Source organism: Lepisma saccharinum, chromosome 8, assembly GCF_977018435.1.
Source record: "Lepisma saccharinum chromosome 8, izLepSacc3.1, whole genome shotgun sequence".
NCBI lineage: Eukaryota > Metazoa > Arthropoda > Insecta > Zygentoma > Lepismatidae > Lepisma > Lepisma saccharinum.
Window position 1 is genome coordinate 60,893,817 of NC_139236.1, and position 25,154 is coordinate 60,918,970.

The 25,154-nt window shown below is 37.2% G+C and overlaps 1 protein-coding gene across 1 annotated transcript; it reads right to left on the reverse strand.

Annotated features, from left to right (window-relative positions):
* Positions 1–681: 681 nt before the first annotated feature.
* On the reverse strand, positions 682–14,921 carry LOC145991045 (facilitated trehalose transporter Tret1-like). Its single transcript, XM_083126740.1, has 3 exons — positions 14,506–14,921; positions 9,817–9,916; positions 682–7,257 (listed from the first exon to the last, which is right to left on the reverse strand). Exons 1-3 carry the CDS (start codon positions 14,605–14,607, stop codon positions 5,939–5,941), a joined length of 1,521 nt encoding a protein of 506 aa, XP_082982866.1. The 5' UTR covers positions 14,608–14,921; the 3' UTR covers positions 682–5,938.
* Between the last annotated feature and the right edge of the window lie 10,233 nt (positions 14,922–25,154).

A 25,154-nucleotide genomic window follows, 5' to 3' on the forward strand; every position in this document is an offset into this window, starting at 1 on the left:
TAAGTTTTCCTGGGGTTTTGCACAAAAAGGAAACATTATATCATTCAATGATTTATTGCCACAGATACACACTGGAATTCAGGCACTGTCATAGCGTGGGACCAAATTTCTGTATATCTGCATCGTAGAAGTCTGCCGCCTGGGTGTCGAACCACTGTGTGAACCTCTTCATTGCTGTGAAAATGTTGACCGGACAGGAACTTTTTCAGGTGCAAGAACATGTGGTAATCACTAAGAGCGAGATCTGGGCTGTACAATGGATGATCAAACACCTCCCAACCGAACCTGTCCAGAAGGGCTGCACTGCGCCTAGTCATATGCTGTACATAGGTAACTAGGTGAAAAGGTAAAGCTACGACCTGTGTTGGCATATGGAGGGGGATATGTGGAGGCAAGGCCCCGTATATTTACCACTTTGACATTTGTGGAGGTGATGTGATCAGCATCACACTTGGACCATCTTTACACCGCCTCTGCCCATTGTTGACCCTAGGTACCCATTTATTTGAGGTTGGATGAACCCCAGACCTGCTCCATGCAGGGGCATTGATGTAAAAATTACCACCTGAAATCACCCAACCTGGGAATCAATCCTGGGTCTCCCATGTAGCAGTCAGATGCCATACCAACTTAACCAGTGCAGTTTAATGTATAGGTAACTAGATCAGATTAAACAACAAATTCAGATAACAAAACTTTTAATTTCATTATTATATACCACAGACAGAATATTATATAAATTTATGCTTTCCATAAACTGCATACTGTAATGCTCCTTCATGTACATCATGTAATATTCAGAAGACATTTATGCTACATGACATGAATAATGCTTTAACATTTACTAATTACATCATCTTTGGCAATGATATGATATAATATAATATTAATACTCAAATAATATTGTGGATTAAGTTCATTATGCAGTGTTTAATAATGTTGTAAATAATCAAGGGTTCACACAAAAAACTTAAAACAGCACTTAATCACATAACAAAATATATATCTCAGACCAGCAACAAATGAAATTTGATATACTTAAAATTCAGACATACATCAAAGTAGTACTTTTAAAAAAAATACAATATGCACATGTAACATCAGTCACTTTACATGATTTTAACATTATACCTGAATTGAGACTACTGTATAATTGCATAATATATTGCCATCCTCAAATGTCTGGGATATTTCCATGTTGGTGGAAAAATGGCATTGGTATTTTGTAATGTCACTGAGCAAACAGAGTATTTATTCTCATTGGTCTCGATTCAGTTTTGCTCACGAAGTCAACATTATAAAATTTCTTTATTGTTTCATGGTGCGACGAGTTCAACTTGCAACTGAACTGACAAACAATGCATAGGATTATGAAGAATTATTTCCCCTATTAGTTCACACCCTTAAATGCATGCAACAACAGACATTAAACAAAGAAACATACATAAGACTTGTGTGACAATAAGTAGTAAAAGGAAATACTGCATTACAATTCCAAAAATATATACTGAAATCTATGTGCACCCAGTGGAATATTTTTTATATTATTTGTTTTATTTTACTTCGCTTTTTGTGTCACTTTTGGCTAATTTGCGAAGATGGGGATGAGTGATGATATGATGAATGGACACTCATAAACATCCATGCCCAGGCTGGGATTCGAACCTGGGACCCCTGGCATCGTAGTGCAATGTGCTAACCACTCTGCCATGGGAGCTGGTCCCAGTGGGATAAGTAACGGTCCCATGGCACAGGGAGGAGCTGCCAGATATCACAAAATATGAAACAATAAATACAAAAAGATTTCACCAATTTCCCCAAGCTTATCGTTACTACAGTGACCTGAATTTTGAGTACCTTGCTTTATTTGCTTGTACACCCCTAGAACAGATCATAACAAATGAGAATGTGAGTTGAGTATGAAAGGAAGAGGAGTGGATAGCGAGTGTTTAGGTGGAGGAACAGAAATGATAAGTGTTAGATTGAGAGACAAAAATATAAACATATCAAATAATGTATAACAGCACTTTTCCAGCAATAATAAGTGACAACATGAATCAAAAATCAGTATTAGGCCATTTAGCATCAACACAATCATGCATCATCAGTACATTTGCATAAGTTGCTCCTTGTTTTCTTAAAAAGACCCTCCATATCATCAACACATTCCATGTAAATCAGAACAGTGTGGTTTACAAGCTACTGATTTTGAATCGATTCAAATGATTTTCATTTCAGAAATTTAAAAATTCAATTTAGATGGAATTTGTCAATTGACTGGGATCTTCCAGGCAAACAATTGTCACACACTACCAAGAACATGCACACATCTCACTTGCTTAAAACTATTATAATAGTCTTTAGCTAGAAATTTTCGAAAAGTTTGACACTTTGGAAGTAAGCTACACATTTACCTGCAGGCTTATTCAGACAAGCATTGGTGGAGATTAGGGGAGCAGCCGCCCCTCCCCCACACATTTTGCACCTGCAATATAGCCTCTTAATGCTAAGCCTTGCCTTCCAAGAAAAAACAAACTGTCCTTGCCTCCCCCCCCCCCATTTTGGCACCCAATCGCCACTATGGCAGACAAGTTCGGTGCAAACAGGAAATTTGTCACTCCTCTTTCTTGGTGCTAAGATGTTGCCACATATGAAGTTAAACAAACAAAAAACAGTGTGTGTTTATTTCTGCCTTTGCTACACATTCCGTTCTCGCACCAGCTGATGACATGGGATGATTTTTTTTTCTAGTGGCATAAGACAAACTAGCTCACGGTGTCAGGATAGTGAACTAGTTAATGCCAGTGCCTTGTAATCAAGGAGTTTGGGATTCGATTCATGGTGAAGATATATCGCACAGTGCTTTGGATTTCTCTTAGCCCTCTCGAATTACCTATCTCAGCACAAAGTGCAATGGTGTAACTAATAGCCCCTATCACAGGGAGGCGACATCTTAGGGGGTTCCCATAGATATAAAAAATGAAAGGATGAAACAATTACCAACTATTCTCAGCATACTTACCAATTCCTATAAATTATGGGGTTCCTTTTACTTCCCTTACATTTATGAAACAGTATTGTAAACATACATCTTGCCAAAAGTGGCAAAAAACCAAAGTAAAATAAAGAAAATCAAGTATTACACAGCTACAAAGTCCTTGCAACAGCAAAATCAACCACCACTTCAATGGCCTGGCAGTGGTTTCAACAAATAAAAGGAAAGAGAGGGGACCTTTAAGCAGCAAAGTTTTGATCACAGATGCGAAGCTGCATTGTAAAAACCAAAGAAAACTCTTCAATAATGTTAGGGGGTGGAGGGGGAAAAAAAGCAAGTATGCACTTTCCTCCCAATAGCAGCCTCACTGATTCGACATCTTCCTTTGCCCGGAAATAGAAATACACAATTAATACAATAGTCTGTTTGGCCAAGGACAAACAATGCAGGTTTTTGAAATATTCCACACAATATATGCCATTTTTCCGTATGTTTACTTGGTGCACTGCATGCTTACAATAATATGTAAACAAATTAATGAAAAAAGAAACCAAAAACTAACTAAAACACAGAACAGAACAACACCGTGATAGAACAGGCACAAGCAGAAACATTTCAGAAGGGTGTTTTCACCTCTGGAATGTTAACAGTCAACACGTGAAAATTCCTAGAATGGGAAAAGCATTGAAAAGCTGCACCCTATGTGACCTCTACTTCAGCACATGACAGAGAATTGGAGCTGTCACTAAGCATAGGAAAAGAAGGACCAGAAGCAGGAAATGTTGAGAAATATGGCATCATTGCTTTCTGCCCCCACCTCATGCCTCCCTTGCACAATCCCCACGCTAGCCAACAAACTGATGTGACGTATTTCCAGTTTGTACCTAACTCAGCTGAATAAGTGTGTAGAGAGAAAGAAAAGTTGTGTAAAATAATCTAAAAAGAAATACAATTCATCAAAGAGTACCAAATAGTTTTATATGTATCATTTGTATGTTAAAAGATTATAAAATTCCAGAGGAAAAATAAACATGTATTTATACACAAATCTGGCACATACCCATAAGCAAATGAGATGAACTGTGTGTACATGTGTGAGTATTATAATGGGTGGGCCAAGATAAACCGAACCGATTGTATATTTTCATACAATTAGATCACAGACAGAATCCCACTCACATGTTTTTCTCCATCTCTACAGGTACTGCTGGAAATGTTGACCACCATGGTCCAGACACAAGAGTGGCCCGATGGATCACGTTCAGTGTGACTTGCTGTAACTCGTTCCGTTGGATGTCGACGATGGCGTTGCATATGTTCTCTTTCAGTGAGTCAAGGCCATAGATCTTTCGAGACTGTTCTGTCAGGTGTGAAAACAGGATTCACTGCTTCCAAGGAGACGTGTTGCAGTGCTTCCAAGAAGGCATGTGTTGTTGCGTCGTCCTGCTGGAAATACGCGAAACGTCATTCGTGTGGCGTCAATTGATGTGCGAAGGGCTCGAAGATGTTGGCAATATAACGTGCGGAGTTCACTGTGTCTTCGAAGAAAATTGGTCCAATGATTCTCGTTGGCGACACAGTGCACCACAATCCAATCTTTGCATCATGCAGTGGTAACTCGAATACTCGTCATGGGTTGTCGACAGACCAATACCGCATATTTTTCTAATTAACGTAGCCACTGAGGTGAAACCATGCCTCGTCCATCATGAAGCAGAGGTTTGGATCGAGAAAGCCACTTTCAATTTCCTGCAGTAGCCATGTTCAGTACTATACACGGCTAGCATGGTCTGCAGGCTTTAACTGTTGCAAAGCCATGATCTTGTATGGCTTCAGGTTAAGGTCCTTCAGGATACTCCGGCATGTTGTTTGCGACAATCCCACCTGCTGTTGTGACAGCCCCCTCGTTGGCTTAGTGGAGCTCTGCAACATCCGCTGACGAATATCTTCCTGCTTCGCCTCATCGCCTCGGTCCTTTTCAAATGCAGATATTCATGCTTCTTATCAACCACGGATCCTGTTGCCTCAAACTTCTTTATGAGTTCGTGTATGGATGGCTTGGCGGGTGGTGTCCTGTTGAATTCGGCACAGAATTTTTCTTGTACTCCCTTCACTGATCTGCCGTGTGAGTACTATTCCTTTCCGATGAATATCTTGGTCTCCTTCGCCAGCTGCATTTTTGTGTCTACACTGGTGATTAGCTTTACCTCGATTGTTGCCTTTACACATGTAGGTTTACCCCTCCCCATGCCTTTCCCTCTCTCAGTTCATGATTAAGGCCAGGTCAATGTCAATGTGCGTCATTCACGCTCCCTACGTTGATAACGAATTATTATTATTATTGCATGTTGCTACATCGAATATCTTCTCCCACGTCGGGTTCGGTTTATCTTGGCCCACCCAGTATAAGTGCAGGTACAAGTATATATCCACAAAGGGTATAAGAAAATAATAAAAAATACGATAATTACAGCTCAAGGAACTACAACAATACAATCACATCCACAAAAATGATCCTGAGAAATGGTTTAACTTTTGTTTCATCATTTCCTCCAATATTTTCAAAAAGAAGAAAAAATATTACAAAGGAAATTTACACTTACTCTTGTTGTTTGCATATCATTAAGTTTTTCAAGTTAATGTTCCCTTTTTTTATTGAAGTAGTTAATATATAGCTTACTTTCTTAACTATAGCCTTATCTGCAATAATTATACCTGTAACATTAATTTTGAAATGCTCAGGAATTACAAAATTCTTTGCACTCAAGACAGCCAGCCATATGTAATATGCCGCAATGCCTGTTACAATACAACTTTGAAATAAAATCCATTTTGGTACTCGCTCTTTAACTTAGCATGAGATTCGCTGTCTTTCACTTGAAAAGCTAACACATGACATATGTTCAGGATATTTTCACTTCTTTTCATAGTACTCACAAACCATCATGAGGAGGTTTCTCCCCTAAGTTCCCTTTGAATATCATCCAATGACTTTCCCTTAGTCTCTATCACCACAAATATCACAAACACTGTAGCTAAGACACAAAAACCTCCAAAAATCCAAAATGTTGTGTGTATTCCCAGAGCATTAACCATGTTTGTGAAATATTTTGTAACAAAAAAAGCTAGGGTCCAGTTCCATAGACAAGAACCCGAACTTGCAACGCTCCTTATTTCCGAGGGTAAAATTTCTCCAACCATCATCCACGGCACCGGGCCGAAACCAAGTGAGAACACGATAATGAAAAGCGCTAAGCTGGCAAGCGGTAACCAGCCTAGATGACTCACAACACTCCCTTTGTTCTTTAGGAGGTAAAAATAAGTTCCAAGAGATGTCAAGCAGATTGCCATCACGGTACTTGAAAGAACCAGAAGTTTCTTCCGGCCTACTCGATCAGCCACCAACGTTGATACAAAAGTTGCCACCACCTGCACGGTTCCAACTATAATTGTGGCAATATTTCCATCAATGCTACTGCCGGCATAGTGGAATATTTTAACGGTGTAAAATATCACAGCATTCACGCCACTCATTTGCTGGAAAATCATCAGCCCAAATGCAATTAGCATTGCCCTCACTGCTGCTCGTGAAGAGAACGAGTCTCTAATAGATGTCCTGGTAACCGACACCACTTGCAACGAATTGACCATTTCGTAGATCTCACGGTCACAATCATACTCGCTACCACGTAACCAGTGCAGGGAATCAATGGCCTTGTCAGGCAAATGTTTCTGGAGCAAGAAAAGTGGGGTTTCGGGCATATACAGCATCAATCCAAAGTACAAGATAGGAAACACAGCACTTGCCACCGATAGCCAGAAAACCGACACATACGCACCCACAATATATGTAAACAAGATACCAGAGGTGACCATGAGCTGAAAGAATGATCCCAGAGTTCCTCGAACACTCTTCTCCGCAATTTCGCCAACGTACACAGGTGCAGCGACGCTCGCAGCCCCACTGCTCATTCCCAACAAGTACCTTCCAACATAGTACATAGCTACCGACTTGGCAAAAATGACTAGGCACCACCCAACTACGAAAGGAACTACTAGAATAAGCAGTGTTACCTTTCTGCCGAATCTGTTCATGAATAAGCCTGCGGGAATAGTAGTGGTAGCGGCTCCCAGAGTCATCAGTCCACTCATCCATGATGCTTGGTCCTCACTGATTGGCAATTTTTTGTCATGTTCAAGCAGAGGAACAGCAGGGGATGTCCACGCTAGCACTGTACCAGCTGCAAATGCTGCGAGAGTTGCTGAAAGAAATAGGGCTCATTTAATGGCTAGGTTAAAGTGTGGAAGCACCCAGTAAATTTTTGTGACATAGTACTATGACTGCATCCGAAAGGTACAAAGAGCAGGCTTGAAGTATGGTCTTGTCGGAAGTTACATCACCTAGTGCAGTAAGCTTCAAAGCACACTTCCTGGCTTGTACATTTGTTTGAAATCATGGAACTCAGAAGTCAGCCCAGGTGTTCGTTGTAGTTTCTCTGTTGTGTGGAAATGTGAACATAAGTATTTTTTTAAAATGCTGTGTGATTTCTATGGTGAGAATTAAGTGTTTAGAATGTGGGAAACACAAAGTGTTCTTATTTTTATCTACTGACTGTATTTGGCACTGCAGTTGAAGTGCAATTCGAAAGATTTCCGTTTGTAGTCCAAGGCTTCAAGACTGAACTGCGAGACCATTCTCTAAGGGTGTTTGTACCCTTCAAGTACAGTCTTGCACCTATCGGACACGGTCTGTAATACTATCAGTAAATACTTGCCACTTTTGTACTATCAGGGTAAATTTAACATTATAGTATGCATACGCATTATGTACGCATTGCTTGCATTGTAGAATTATTTTCTTGTAGTTCACGGTTATTACAAGCATAAGAAAACAGTTTTTCGTTGTGACGTTTCAGGAGAACACACGCTCCCTTCATCAGACATTTTGCTTGTAATAACTGTAAACTACAAGAAAATAAATTTAACATTGTTATGAAATCACTGATGAACACGAAGAGAACATAGTTAAAAGATTAAATATTGAAAACAGAACATATCTAGCCTTGTTGTTAATGTAGTGTTACTGTTGTTACATCCTCACAGTTTCAAATATTATTAGATATTAAATTTTTACCTTCCATCATGTGTACTTTGCAAAAATCATCCGGCATATGGAAACTTGGCATAAATTAAAAATATACTGCCCAGTACATGGAAGACAAAAAAAAATTGCTTTAATGCATGGTAGTAGGGTGCAGTAACTTATTCTGTAGGAGCTCCAACTTTAACTTCAACTTTCCATTGGCTTCATAATGCACTGGGCTGAAACTCTGCAAGGGCCCATTTCAAGGATCAAACTTATCGACCATGCATGCCAGTGGTATCGGTATCAGTTGGAATATATTTACTGATACCTTTCCAGCATTTTGGTCTTTTGCGGACTCTGCAAAAATGTCCGGAGACACTTTTGCAGTGTCTAATTATCCTGGAAATTATGCAAAATTCTAAGTTTTTATTTATTTTCCACCATTTTTTATTTTTTTAAACGAATTTTGGGCAAGAATTTACAATACCAGACTCTTCTGTAATTTCTATGCTACATCTTATACTCATGAAATAATTAGTTGTGATGATTTATCTCAGGTTAACATGTTGGGGTGAGGTGAAGAAATTGTTCATTAACGTGTAGAAGTTGTAAAATAAGCTTTTCATTTCTCGCAATGATTCTCCGTATACAAGTATGGGAGCCATATTTGTTGATATGAACAATTGATGTTCGCAATTAGTTACGCTGTATACAGCGTTGCCACACTGTTGATTTCACACTTGGAGAGCATAGATCGTGTAAGAATGGCGGAAGAGAACAGTAAAAAGTTGTTAACATTGTACAGATTGTTACAGGATCAGACAGTATCTTAGAATTCTTTCGCCCAGCCGGTAAGCTCTACAATCCAACACAGAAATGCGTCGAGGATGACGAAGAAGACGAAAGTGACAGTGACAATCACGATGTAGAAGAACATGTGGAATGATTTGATTACAGGTAAGTTTGGCAACAATGCATCATCGATCGTAAAATTGCGGGATACAAAAATGGCAGCTTCGATGATGATCGTTTGCCGTTAAAGTGCTATGAAAATAAATTTTTTTATCGGTTCGTAATCAGAATTAGCGCAAAACCATTCACGGATAGCTGCACTGAGCATTCTTGGTAAGGTTAGGTTAGGTTAAGCAAACAGTTAAAATTTGGGGTCGTAAAACCATGCGTGGGTAGCCCCCACAAACCATTGACAGATAGCCCCACGAACCATTCACGGTAAGGTTAGGTTAGGAAAACAGTAAAAATTTGGAGTCGTAGTAATATCAGGAATGTATATTTCGTTTTTTAAGTATTGGAAACACAAAGTTTTCCGGTAAATAATGAGCAATCGTGCCGATCGCGGACCACTCAATTTAGCTTATTTTGCAATTTCTAGATGTGACCCCCAAATTTTAACTTCAAATTCGTGATTAGGAGACCTCAATTAGTGAGTATGCGAAATATTACAAAAATACGGGAGGGGTCCGGTATTGTAAATTCGCTCCGAATTTTGTAATAATAACATATAATTTAATAATCTCATGTAACTCTTGAATATTTAAATTCATACAGTTAGAGTGGAATACTTACACACAAATTATTACTCAATATTTTGAACAACTTTTAATTATTACACTGTTCAGGTATCGATATCTGTGAGAGTATCGCTATTGGCTCAGCCCTACCAAAAACCTAATGCATTTCATACCAAACATGCCATTTATTAAATTTGAATAATTACCCGAGAAGGCAGCAAGGTACTGAGGAAATTTTCTACTTCTTTCACCAAGGACTGACTCAGACTCATCATCGTCCGGATTATACAAGTTCCTCGTACTGTCCTGCAAAGCATGATTATACATTACTCACAAGCTATAACTGAATGATCATATCTTTAAAGATTAAGCATCCTTTCTTTGAAGGCAATGTTATGTTTCAATACCATATGGATGTGTGGTGTGATACAACAGCATGTTTTTCCTGATAATGTTCTTTAGTCATAGTCATTGAATTAATGGGTATAAGTTTTACAATCTTGTAACCAGTAGTAATATTAAATTATGGCATAAATTGTATTTCGTATTGATGGATATGGATGGTATTTTGGTCTCACCAATAGCACAGTACTTAACAACAACAACTTTAAAAGGAACATATTAGTTCTCCTAGATTACTTTCACACACAACACTTCTTTGTAAAATAACAGCCACACTAATGTTCCAATTGTAATATACACACCATTACATAAAGTATACGTCTAACATTTTAACATTTTTTAAATTACAAAATATTCAAGTTCTGCATTTACTTTAATTATAAATACATAAGAAGCAAAGGAAAATTTCTCACAGCTTGCAAAATGAGGGAATGTTCACACGTGGTTACGCCATGAATTTTCCTGGGCCCAAGTTCCTTTTGTTTTTATTGTGATTTCATCATGCTACGAATGCAATTTTTACATGGTTCAATTTCAATGTACGTCTGTTAACACATACTGCGGAGTTTTAGCGATTACTTAAGATTTTGTTCAAAATATGCTTTCGTGGTTAGGTTAGGCAGGTTAGGTTTGGTTCCCTTAGCATTAACATAAAGTCCCTAAATGCATTATACTAAGGTTCCGATTTATTTCTACATTCATTCTCACGCTTCTACGATATTTACTGTCGCTTGTTGATGGAGAATATCTTGTCCATGAGAAGTGCGTCAGGTAATTTTCAAGTTTGTTTTTTTCAACATAAATAACTTTTTTTGAGTCCAAACAGTGCTCAAATTTTGTGTGACAATGATTTCCAAAATTCCACAATAATTAGTCTTTGTGCTAGGAGAAATCATAAAACAATCGGAACCGTTACCGCATATTGATAAGCTTACTGTGAACTACATGTTATGAGAGTTTGAGGCATGTACTTTGGAGAATATGTGTAAGGTAGCATGTGCCAATATGCTTTTTATGTTGGATTGTCAATCAAAATATTTCAATCAACATCCTATTTGTGCATCTTGCGAACATTTTAACTATTAATTTTCTTGTATGGTAATGGTTCCAAATGTTTAGTGACTTTTCATAAATTTTATAGATGTATTAGGACTTGCTTTAGAATACTGGAAATGATTGTGAAAGTAAGTTGAAAGCTTGGAGAGACTAATCAGCACAATTACGAGTTTCATTATGTATTACTGACCAGAGAAATTATGATTTGAGAAGTAGCTTACATGAGCATCTGTGTTTTGCAGCAAGCAGCCTTTCTTCATTTACTGTTATCTCAGACAAGAATTTTGGGGCCATTTACCCACTGTAGGCTACCCCCTTGAGAATTACGTTGAAATTTATATTAATCGACAGATTTTGATGCTTTGCGTAATAAAAAATTAGTTGCAGCGCACGGAAAACACAAATAACTGAGATATTCGATCACAAAGTATCAAAGTGTGATTTCGCTGCTTTTTATTATTAAAACCCTTTGTATGCACACTCAAATAGCGAAAGAACACGTAGATAATAACTACTGGTATCAAACCTACATTCAAATAAAAATATATAAATAACTTACGTGAGTGAGTAGAAATGTTTCAGAACGACGTTTCGGAAGTCTGTACTACTTCCTTCATTGGGTAATAGAATAAAAAAATTTAGGTGCCAAACATGGTACCGCGCTGTCAAATCGTAAGTTCAGGATAAAAAAGGTAAAAAACTTACAGTAACGGCTGGTTAAAAATTCCCTATGTTAAAAACAAAAAACACAACTAAAACAAATAAAAATCAAAGACCTATTATTGTCCCCTAGTGACCTCCGTCAGTGTTGGGACACTGTCCATGTGTTCTACCCAACACTGATGGAGGCAAGTCACCGTAAGTTTTTTACCTTTTTTATCCTGAACTTATGATTTAACAATGCGGTACCATATTTGACACCTAAAGTTTTTTATTCTATTACCTGATGAAGGAAGTAGTACAGACTTCTAAAACATTTCTACTCACTCACGTAAGTTATTTATATATTTTTATTTAAATTGATAGTGAGTAAAACGCACCATTGTAATATGTTACCAAACCTAACTACGTAAAATTATAGTTGTTGTTGTGGAATGTCATTTTGAGTGCTAGATTCACTTGCGCAAAGCCTTCAGGTTGTTCTTCTTCATGGTAAAGTAACATGCTAAGGTAACAGACGTACTTTATTTCACGTTAACAAATTTCCGTAAGCTAAAATCAACACAAAATGTTCATAAACAACAAAATATTCATATACCACGCAAAATATTTCACTTTCTCTAGGGGGTACAGAGGGTCAAGGGTACTGTAATTTTATTTAAGGCTCAAAAGGGGTGTTGTACTCGAGACCAGATATGTGATCAGGTGCTGGAAGCATTTAGAGATGCTATTTTAATGTTTATAGCCCTACAACCAACCGGTACCAGTTTCATAGATCGGAGACACATTAAAATCGCATATTTTGTGTTTCACATGGTTCGTACTTACCAATTGTGTATTGCGGAACATAGTTCAAGGTGCCATTATGCTTTTTACACGACAACAAATGCAATTTTTCACATTCTGACTGCTTTTTTTTATTCCTTTCTTTGCTTCCGGAACACACAATATGGAAGGCACATCTTGACTCACGTTGTGGGCATGCAGTGTTTCAACCTTCTTCACCGAAAAATACCTACTATCGTGTTTCGTCACCGGTGGAAATTATACATTATGCAAGGGTTGCTGACGTATAGCCCTACGAACCATTTCCAATAAGTTTAGTTTATGTTTGGTTACGTTAGGCAAGCATAGTAAAAAAAAGGGGGGGTTGAAACACTGACAGGGGCTTACGTCATCAAACGTACGCAGCATCCGGTTGTCGTAGGGCAAGCAAATGAAAGCAATGGCAATTGTGCATTGGTGAGATATTTCTCTTGAAAAATACATAATTTCCGGGTCAAATAATTTCCACGATGAAAGAAAATACCTCAACGAATGTTGTAAACCTTGGAGAAACTCATTTCCGTAAGTAGTTTCTTGTGTAAAATTGAAGAAATGTGTCTCCGATGTATGAAACTGTTACCGCAGTCCACATTGAAGACAACAGTAAACAGATATTTTCTGCTAAACAAAATATCACATAGGAGTATACAGAATGAAAAACTATTCTTCAGAAAAAACACTAAGTAATCACTAAGCCTCTGAAGTATGTTAACAGACATAAATAGAAATCGAACTATGTAAAAAATACAGGAACGATTAGATAAACCGGAAACACTTTTCTTGAAATTTACAGGAGAAAAGACGAGAAAGTACTTACGGAATTTAATTCTTGTGGACTTTCTGAAGCTGGGGAAAGTGTTTCTTCGAATCGTGCAACTTATTCGGCCTGTAAATAAGGTATTTTTCGACATTCATGTATCTCCGTTGCACGATAGCTCGTGCCACCATTACCGTCGACTACGTGAATCAAATGTTCGGTGCGTTCGATTACGTAACCCCCTGTCAGTGTACCAACCACACGGTAGTTTTACAAGATGACGTGTGAGCGGGATTTTTTTTTCCAATTTAATTTTCTATGTTTGCCTAACATAACTGAACCTAACCTAACCTTCCGTGAATGGTTTGTGGATTAATAACAATCATTTTTCGGTTAATAAGTGTTAGTGTAACAACCACGCGGTAGTTTTCCAAGATGACGTGTGAGCGGGTTTCTTTTTCCAATTCAATTTTGTGTTTGCCTAACCTAACTGAACCTAACCTAACCTTCCGTGAATGGTTTGTGGATCAATTTTCGCTTAAAAACCTTTTGTGAATAGTTTGTGCGGCATATATCGGTTCATAAGTTTGGAAATACTGCACATCAGCTGTCGATACTGTATATCAGCCGACGATAGACAACGCAAATCAAGATTTGCCCGCCGAATTAGCAACGACCAATAAATAATTATAATGTTAAAAATAACGATTTCTTCATGGAAAAAAAAAAAAGTGATCCAAAGTTGAAAAATGTTCCGCTATGCATATGAAGTAAGTAGAAATGAATTTTATTTGAAAATAAACGAGTTAAATGTGTCTCCGGCATATCTAACTGGTACCAAAAATACTTGTGTACCATGATTAATTCGGAATTAAACAACCGGAACTTGGGCCTAAAATTAGTTTTCATAACCTGCATTTGGCAGCCAACTTATATTTTCCACATGTCATAATATATCGCCATCAAAAATTGTTGGCCAAGTATTCATAATAAACAACAATTTTGCTAAGGATACCCGTTTTAGATTGTCAGAAATCATTGAAGATCTATGGTTAATCTTTTTAATGGTCCCCTCTTATTATCCAGATAAGGAATGTCATACAATATGTGGGGAAAAACGATCAAATTAACAAACAGCTAATGTTTCTTTGCAACTATCATGAATTATTTGTGAATTTGCACAAAGATTTCTTACCGCAGAAGAACTATTAATTGAAGGGCGATTAACAGAACTTATCACTGTAACGTCTGGTTCCTCCAAAGAATGAGTAATTAACTGTTCACTATCTTCATCCATCTTGATTTGATCAGAATAATTTCAAACCGGCAAATATGTATAACAGTAACAGTCAACAAGTTGATAAACACTATAGCTACTTCATATGACATTTACATTGCAGCGCAAATCAGAACATAACTACAGTCATATCACGAAGGCCGACACAACAATACAATTAGACTAGAAATGCGCAAATTTATCCGTGACTATAAATGCACATTGGAGGTATGGTATAAATTTCTCCAGCAATTTTTAGTTCCATCTGCCACATGCAATTATTTACAAAAACGCCCCCTTCCGTCCCGTGATAGGAAAGCAGCAAGTCGTTCACGAACGGTCCTTTGAACTGTTCATTTTGACTTGGTTTGGTTTGGTTCTGACCGATTCGTGTAAAGAACGAACGGGCGAACGGAGGTTCTCATCTCATCGCATGGGACTTTGGTTCTTTTGACAGACCCGTACCCAGGGAGGAACCATGGTGGCCATGCCCCCCCCCTCGAAGTATGATATATTTAATGTGAACCTATAAAAACCTACGAGAATAACCGAAGATATTTCAGATTTTGCAATAATTTCGATTTTGCGCAAATGAATCTGTTTGTTGTGGAGAGAGGCGGCTCCAGCAGGGCGATTCACGAAATGTGTAGTCTGATATGTGGTCAGTCTACAATGTTTGGTAATTTTTGTTTTGTACGTACAACTAATTTAGTAATAAGATGTGTTTTATACAGCGTATATTGATACAGTTGCAGGTTGAATTGTATGTTCTGTAAAAACGCTGTATAAAGAAACAAACTGCCGGAGTACTAAGTGAGGCGAGTGTACAGTGGCGCAACCACAGTGGACAGGGGGCATTGCAACAACCATGAACGGAAACCAATTGTAGGGAGGGTGGCAAACAGTAAAGAAAGTTATGTAATACCAACAAAATAGAGAAGTAGGACGACGTTGAATATTCAAGATGGATTTATACAGTGCCTGGAAAACCGAAAGCACCTAGGAGATTCGAAATGAATGAGGGCCGAGTTTCAGTGTTTGGATAATAATAGAAACACTTTTATGGTTGCAATTTTGTCAAAGCGATTTGATTTTGTATACGAGTTGCTTCCTAATGAATGTTGAATTTTATCTGATATATTCGCGATTAAAATTAACCGATATGCCATCCGGCGGGATTTTCAGGAAGTACTCTAAGTAGGATACGTTGTGTTGAAGTCGTTTAAAGCATGGGGATTATCATCACCTTCTCAAACTGGGGATTATGCGAGAGAGTAAGGACTACTGTTCAGTTGTTTTTGTTGTTTTTTTTGCTCTAAATCGTTTTATGGGTCAGAACAAATTAAAAGTTTTCGTGTGTTTTCACCCCGTGGAATCAACAAAATGAAATTTGTTAATAAATCAGGGAGAACGGAATTGTCAGAAGATTGGTATGGGGGATATAACACTAATCCGGCAAAGAAATTACGAAGAGTGCACGAGTCTGCTTACTTTATTTTCAACAGATGAATATATATCACCATGAAAGTAAAGTTTTAAATTGTACTTTATAAATAAAGCTTTTTTTATTTTTTTTATTTTTCGAAAAATCATGAAGCATCTTACCCAATGCGTCTATGTATTACCGGTATTACGTATGTATAAAATTTGGAACAGGTGCAAGTCGATTAAAAGAGAAGATGAAAATAGTTTGAGAATTAATTTAATTAATGTCAAATGTAACCAGGAAAAAAGTGGACATGCTAATGTTACTGTTTCGTTCAGTAACATTAGCATGTCCACTTTTGTTCTGGTTACATTTGACATTAATTCATTCTCAAACTATTTTCATCTTCTCTCTTAATCGACTTGCACCTGTTCCAAATTTTATACATACGTAATACCGGTAATACATGGACGCATTGGGTAAGATGCTTCATGATTTTTTGAAAAATTAAAAAAAGATTGGTATGAGGGATATAACACTGTAATCCGGCAAGGAAATTACCATGAAAGTAAAGTTTTAAATTAAATTGTACTTTATAAATAAAGCTATAGTTAGAATTCATTAAACACCCGGGCAATGCCGGGTAATCAGCTAGTGGTTACTGGTTATATAAATAAGAATGCACGAGTCTGCTTACTTTATTTTTCAAGAGTGTCACTATTCATATTAGCGACCCCGAAAACTATTGATAAACAATTATCAACTTGTGGGCATGAAAGACTAATCCAGGTGCTGGCTGTCTCGAGAATGTAAGGTACATACAAAGTAGAAATGGGCGAAACGCAAACGATGCAGTCCATGTAGTCCCATTCTCTCGCGCGCGTTCCTTCACTTGGTTGTAGCAGCACTACCAGTCCCTGTTGCGATATCTGCTGGGAACACAGCAGCCTCACGTTACCTCATCGACGGCTCCTATTGGCTGCGGTTCCTGGATCGGATGCCGGAACAACACGTGACGGGTTTGTTTGAACTTCATGTGAAGCCACACTAATATAACATTGCGTTATGTACAGTAACTCTTCGACAAGGGAGTTTTTGTACCTGACCCACAAGAGAACAACAGCGTTTTCATTTATTCCCTGCGCTACGTTTTCTACAACCGCACTGAGACATTCTAATGTAAAACGTACTCGCGGACATTTTTAGAAGGCAACTTTTGATCGGTCAACGCTGGTCCAGGAATTGTAAATAAATTCAATCCCTGACTGGGAGAGAAAATCAGCAAACATAAATGAGTTCCAGACAGCGTATAACCTTTTCATATTTAAAGCATTTAAATTCGGTCCAGGAACCTTTTTCCAGATCAATTTAAATACGGTCCAGGAACCTTTTATCGGGATGAATTTAAATTCGGTCCAGGAACCTTTTTCCAGAATGAATTTCAATTCGGTCCAGGAACCTTTTCCAGAATGAATTTCAATTCGGTCCAGGAACCTTTTTTCCCCGCATCAATTTAAATACGGTCCAGGAACCTTTCTTTCAGGAACAATTAAAATACGATCCAGGAACCTTTTTTCAATGTAACAATACGCAACTTGGACGAATTTAAATTGTGAGAGAAAAAGGTTCCGGTCCTGGAGCGAAACCCATTAGAATTTATCAGCGGCGTGCGTTCAGGATACGCAAGGTACGCACTGCGTACCCACAACACAGTAAGAAAAAATAAACATTTTTTCGTCTTCCCCGAACATGAAAATTCAACAATTATCGCTCCGAAAGCAGTTCCACTGCAAGAAGTTCCGATTTCCGCACGAACACGCTGCTGCCTTCCTGAAGGCAGTCCCGAATGATTACGATTGTGACTTCGGCACCCACCCGATCCGCGTTCCTGCCGATTTCCGCAGAAAGACGCTGTTTCTTCTGCTTGGTACCCTAGAAATTCGGAAGGTAACCCCATTGGCTCATATCAGCCCCGACCACATGTTTGGGTCTGCCCGCACCTACCCTCTCTCCCACTTCTTTCCCGGTTCTAAGCATCGAGGGTACCCAAGATTTTGACAGCGTATGCAGTGTTGACAGTAGTCAACATATTTTTTTCTGGAATGCTTAGCTTACTAGCATTTAGCAGCCACGCGTAGATAGATCACTGTTGGGTTGCAATAAAAATACATTATAAAAGTGATAGGCTACAGGAATCAGACAGGAGGGCAAGAATATGTAGTGGTGGAAGATCATATTTAATATACGCGTAAACTATCACATATAAAATATTTATGTGAGGTTAAAGTTACACTAGCAAATTTTTGTTTTCGTATAGGGAGGTGAGGACCAGAATGGATTGTCACTGTGTCGAGGGGAAAATATGTGAACAATTTGCAAGTTTCGCACAATTCTCAGAGTATGAGAGTATCTGTTTATCTCCTTTCGGGATCAACATTTCCTTTGAGTTCCATAGCATGGGTGTTGATTGTTGACCCAACGATATGAATGAATGATAAAAGAAAAACATGATAAAACACAAGGCTTACAATGGGATTAGAACCCCCCCCCTCCCGCCAGACATTGCAAAGTGATGTACGGTAGTTTAGCTTTTGAAGTGTTCTGGGATGTATGCTGACGTATTTTCTACTTGTCCTTAATTATCTCCCTTCTACAAAATACTTTGTCGACTGGAAACTCCGATTCATTCGTCCACAAGAACGCGTGGTTTTCGGGCATAGCGGGACCGGACACAACGTACCGTGGGAGGTTGACTTTTGCTTTCTTCTGTCGTGTGAAATTTGCAGCGAGTGTTTCGTTCATATTATTTACATTACAGGATCTCTATTGTTTGTCGGTGCTGTGAAGTGATAAAATAGGGGGACCGGGAGTTATTGATGACATACTGGAGAAGGGATTTTCGGAATTTACGAAAAAAGTGTAAACAATCCGAAATGGAAGGTCTGTTCCTGATTTGGAAAAATTGTTTCAGGCAGGAGTTGTGAAGGATGGTAAGCAGTATATTAGGCATTTTGATTTTTGAGAAGAAAAAATATCTCTACAGAGTGATTGACTGAGTAGAAAAACAGTGAAACTTTATTGTTGGCCTTATTCGTTGGTTTCGTCTGCGAAAGGTGTTGTGAAATAGTAGAGGATACTGAGATTTATCAAATTTATTACATGAAATTTGAAAGGACGGAAAATGATTGAGCCATTTCCTTCCCGTTCAATGTTCATCGCACTGCATGAAGGAAATAATCAAAGTTGAATTGTTGGACTCTACGTACTACTAACAGAATATATTTGCGAATATAAAATATCATACATATATTTTACCTCGTTACATTTGGATATTGATACAAGGATGAGAAATTTCCCATTATAAAATTGTAGGAAAAAGTTATTTTCTGAATAACATGATGGCCAGGGAGGGGGGTGGTTCTGGCCCCCATAATTCATTGCGGTTGGCCCATGTTGCGTACCCTAGTTTAAATGTGTCACGTGCCAGTTTCGCACGACACAATGAATGCTGCAAGGAGGAATGGTTTCTCGGAATCGACAAGAGATGGCAGCACGCTATGTAAAGAGGAGTGAAGGAAATTATAAAAAACTTAGAGCGGAGAAGAGGGATGATATATATTATAGTAAATTGAGAAATATATAAAAGAAGAGTTCAAATACTATAATAGAAGTAAATATAATGATGTATGTAGTAATTTAAAAGAATTCAGAATATAGCCGCATATGAAACGTTTAGGAAAGTCATTAAGCGACCAAATGAATTCAGAAATGTATCTCATCTCACTTTCTTTTTATTTTCCTGACGAGGAGAACATCGTCAGTGGTTTGGTTGTTTGTCCCCGGTGGCGCTGTTGTCAAATTAGACGCCCCGAAGCACTTTTCGGTTGCGCTTTTTCTTAGTCGCACTGGGCCATTGGCAGCGCTTGCTATTAGCGATCCTGGTTATTCCCCTTTGGTCGTTAAATAGGAGGTGGCGCTGTTGTCAGATTAGACGCCCCTAAGAATCCTCTATAGCTTTGGTTCAATTCTCTACAAGGAATGCAGCATAATGATTTGTCTATATTATTGAGAAGAGATACGGTAAAGAGAAATATTTGCGATAAATGAAAGAAATAAGATTCTTTTCCAGTGGCAAAGAAGAATAGAAGAAATAAGATTTGCTGCGGAAAGAATAAATAGAAGAATTTATCGAGAATATAAGAATATCTCGGTGGAATATAGAAGATAATAAGAATTGCTGCTGAAAGAAGAAATAAGAATTAATATGAATAGAGGAAATAAGAACAGCGATGAATAAAAAGGGAATGACTATTTTTTGTAAATAGAAGAAAGAAGAAGACATGCATATATTTTGTTCATAGAAGAAATTGATAATAAAAGAAGAAGAAGCCTTTGATAATAAAAGAAGAAGAAGCCTTACGATAATCAAAGAAGAAGAAGCCTTGTTGATAATAAAAGAAGAAGAAGCCTTTCCATATTAAAAGAAGAAGAAGCTTTTAAAAGAAGAAGAAGCCCTTTAAAGAAGAAGAAGCTTTATGATAATAAAAGAAGAAGAAGCTTTATGATAAAAGAAGAAGAAGCCTTTTAAAAGAAGAAGCCATTTAAAAGAAGAAGAAGCCTTTTCCATATTAAAAGAAGAAGAAACTTTTTGATGATAAAAGAAGAAAAGAAGAAGAAGCCTTGTCGATTATACATATATATATATATATATATATATTTTTTTCTCTGTATTTTGTATAGTTCTCAGAATATAGATCCGCATTTAACTATATCCTCTTGGCTATAAAACGCTTTCTTATTTGGAATTCTCAAACAAAGAACCTATCCCCCTGAGATTAAGATGTCTGTAGCCGTGGTAAATAACATTTAAGTACGTACCCAAAAGGGGCGTGGCATTAGTGGCGCTCCTAACGTGGGGCATTACATAAGTTCGTAGCATTAGTGGCGCCCAACGTGGGGCTAGCAGATTTGTGAATAAGAAAGCAAAGGGAGAGAAAGCCAAGATGGAGAAAGAAAATAAAGTCGAGGACGAGAACGGAGAAAATACAGTGAAGGAAAAACAAGAGAAAAAAGAAGAAATGACCGTGATGGAAACGTGCCGAAAGTTATATAGAAGGATGATGGAGATGCTTGACGGCAAGATAGAAGAAGTAGACGTTTCCAGAATAGAAGAAAACGAAGACGAGATAAAAGTAGCTGTTTCAAGAACAGAAGAAAATGACAGCAAGACAGAAGTAGATGTTTCCAGAATAGAAGAAAACGAAAACAAGATAGAAGTATCGGTTTCGAGAACAGAAGAAAATGACAAAAAGACAGAAGTAGATGTTTGCAGAATAGAAGAAAACGAAAACAAGATAGAAGTATCGGTTTCAAGAACAGAAGAAAATGAAGACAAGATAGAATTAGCCGTTTCTAGAACAGAAGAAAATGACAGCAAGACAGAAGTAGATGTTTCCAGAATAGAAGAAAACGAAAACAAGATAGAAGTATCGGTTTCAAGAACAGAAGAAAATGAAAACAAGATAGAATTAGCCGTTTCAAGAACAGAAGAAGATGACAGCAAGACAGAAGTAGATGTTTCCAGAATAGAAGAAAACGAAAACAAGATAGAAGTATCGGTTTCAAGAACAGAAGAAGATGACAGCAAGACAGAAGTAGATGTTTCCAGAATAACAGAAAACGAAGACAAGATAGAAGAAGCGAAGGTCTATATAGAAGATAGAAGTTGGAAGACGAAAGAGGAAAATTCCAATGACAAGCATGACAGCAAGATAGAAGAAGAAGCTATAAAGTTAGGCAAAGTAAACAAAGAAGAGACAGATAAGAAAATAGAAGAAGAAAAAGAGGAAAGTTCCAATGACGATCATGACGGCAAGATAGCAGAAGTAGATATAAAGTTAAGAGAAGAAACCACTCAGGAACTTAAAGAGGTCAAAGAAGAGGAAGATAAGAAAATAGAAGAAGAAGAAAGAGAAATAGAAAGTGAGGAAAAATGTAGTTGTCAATGTAATGATGAAGAAATCCATGTCGAAATGAAGATGAAAGATGAAAGTTCCTGTGACGAGTCTCTGACAGAGGAAGAAAATAAGCATAAGCCGAGCAGAAGATGTAAACAAAGAAGAAAGAAAAGTAAAATGAAATTTAGATATATTCACGTAAAGACATGGAAGAAGAAGAAAAGAAAGAAATTAAAAATAGAAAAGAACCTGAAGAAAGTTAAGAATATGGCAAGAGGGGTTGACATAGATCGATGTAAACAAAGATGGAAGAAAACTAAAATGAAATTTAGATATATTCACGTAAAGACATGGAAGAAGAAGAAGAGAAAGAAATTAAAAATAGAAAAGAACTTGAAGAAAGTTAATAATATGCTAAAAAGGGTCGACATAGATCAAATGGATTTTGATGCTACTTCGCCAAAGAGAAGGAAGAAAAAGATGAGACGGAAAAGACAAGGAGAGCATGCATTTTATGAAGATGTAGAACATAAGAAGAAATCTTGGCAGAAACCAGATTGGAAGAAGAGAGAAATGAAAGTAATTTCTTTATTGGAAGAAAGTTGGAAGAGGAGGAAGAAGAATCTTGAGAAGAATAGAAAAGAAAATAAAAGAAAGAGAAGAAAAAGAGGAAGAGAAAGAAAACGAGATAGTGACAAGCATCGAGTATTTGAAAGAATTGGAAGAAACAAATAAGACTGACTAGTGCAAAGGAAGGAGATGTTATGATTTACAGACTGGCAAGCGCACGTTTCTAGAATAATTAAAGTTGTCTGAGAAAGTTCCAGTTTACCAGAAGAAAAATTCGTGGAATTATTAGTGAACTATTTGAAGGAAGAAAATTTTAGTTCTTTAATGTTAGTTCCTGTAAGAAGATATATAGATATGATAGTCATCGTTGGAGGAAAATTTCTATTCTGCAAGTTATATCTCAAGAAAGAATAATGACTGCTAATTTATGTCACCACCACCATTGAACAAAGAGACTGATAGTGAAAGATCAAACCTGTAAAAGGAAAGATGCCAAAGAAAGTAATATGAAAAATGGATGTAAACCTTTTCAATTGTACGAACATAAGAGAAAGAAGATAGAACAGTTAGGCACAGAAGGAAGTTAATCATGAAGAAAACTCTCAGGAAAAAGGAGAAGATAATATAGAAGATCGAACAATATCAGCAAAATGAATTCTTCGCAAGCTTAGACGAGTAAAAGTCATCGTGTATTTAGAAAAGTGTAAAAGAAATGGGTTGTAATCCCAGAAGTTAAAGAAGAATCGGTTGTATTCCGAGAATGGGTTGTAATCCCAGAAGCTAAAGAAGAATCGGTTGTATTCCGAGAATGGGTTGTAATCCCAGAAAAAAAAATATATCTAGATACATGCTGATATGAAATTAAGGCTGATGTGAAGAATTATTGTAGCTGATAGAAACACTTAGATGGTCAACTTAGAAAAGAGAGAGAATTCTTTGAAACGAAAAATCTGAGCCAACTGATAATCTGTAGAGAGATTGCTGAAAGAAGAAAAGGGTGAAACGAAAATTATTATTTTGGCAGGACATCGTCAGGTAAAAACTATCTTGGAGAAATTAGACGAGCAGACTTGCAGGAGATGAACTATTGAAGAATTATATTTTGTATCTAAAAATAACTTAAGATGTCACGAATATTTCCGGAACGGTGAAAAGATATCTAGAAACGAAAATAGAAAGAAGAGAGAAATCGAGAGATGAGGAAAAATGCTGCATGCCAGGAGATATAATTTCACAGTGAAAGTGAAAAGCAATGTAAGCAGTAGAAATGAGAACCAATGAGAAAAGTCAAACGAGATGTAGAGAAAGTGGAAAAATTTATCTATTTCCAAAAGATTTTTTCCAATATATAAATTTTTATCCTCAAGGAGGGGGATATTGTGTCACATGCCAGTTTCGCACGACACAATGAATGTTGCAAGGAGGAATGGTTTCTCGGAATCGACAAGAGATGGCAGCACGCTATGTAAAGAGGAGTGAAGGAAATTATAAAAAACTTAGAGCGGAGAAGAGGGATGATATATATTATAGTAAATTGAGAAATATATAAAAGAAGAGTTCAAATACTATAATAGAAGTAAATATAATGATGTATGTAGTAATTTAAAAGAATTCAGAATATAGCCGCATATGAAACGTTTAGGAAAGTCATTAAGCGACCAAATGAATTCAGAAATGTATCTCATCTCACTTTCTTTTTATTTTCCTGACGAGGAGAACATCGTCAGTGGTTTGGTTGTTTGTCCCCGGTGGCGCTGTTGTCAAATTAGACGCCCCGAAGCACTTTTCGGTTGCGCTTTTTCTTAGTCGCACTGGGCCATTGGCAGCGCTTGCTATTAGCGATCCTGGTTATTCCCCTTTGGTCGTTAAATAGGAGGTGGCGCTGTTGTCAGATTAGACGCCCCTAAGAATCCTCTATAGCTTTGGTTCAATTCTCTACAAGGAATGCAGCATAATGATTTGTCTATATTATTGAGAAGAGATACGGTAAAGAGAAATATTTGCGATAAATGAAAGAAATAAGATTCTTTTCCAGTGGCAAAGAAGAATAGAAGAAATAAGATTTGCTGCGGAAAGAATAAATAGAAGAATTTATCGAGAATATAAGAATATCTCGGTGGAATATAGAAGATAATAAGAATTGCTGCTGAAAGAAGAAATAAGAATTAATATGAATAGAGGAAATAAGAACAGCGATGAATAAAAAGGGAATGACTATTTTTTGTAAATAGAAGAAAGAAGAAGACATGCATATATTTTGTTCATAGAAGAAATTGATAATAAAAGAAGAAGAAGCCTTGTTGATAATAAAAGAAGAAGAAGCCTTTCCATATTAAAAGAAGAAGAAGCTTTTAAAAGAAGAAGAAGCCTTTCCATATTAAAAGAAGAAGAAGCTTTTAAAAGAAGAAGAAGCCCTTTAAAGAAGAAGAAGCTTTATGATAATAAAAGAAGAAGAAGCCTTTTAAAAGAAGAAGCCATTTAAAAGAAGAAGAAGCCTTTTCCATATTAAAAGAAGAAGAAGCCCTTTGATGATAAAAGAAGAAAAGAAGAAGAAGCCTTGTCGATTATACATATATATATATATTTTTTTTTCTCTGTATTTTGTATAGTTCTCA

Coding starts and splice junctions, on each gene's coding strand:
- LOC145991045 (XM_083126740.1), bottom strand. CDS start 14,607: ATGGATGAAGATAGTGAACAGTTAATTACTCATTCTTTGGAGGAACCA. Junction 9,917..14,505: donor CAATTAATAGTTCTTCTGCG/GTAAGAAATCTT, acceptor CATGCTTTGCAG/GACAGTACGAGGAACTTGTA. Junction 7,258..9,816: donor GTACCTTGCTGCCTTCTCGG/GTAATTATTCAA, acceptor TATTTCTTTCAG/CAACTCTCGCAGCATTTGCA.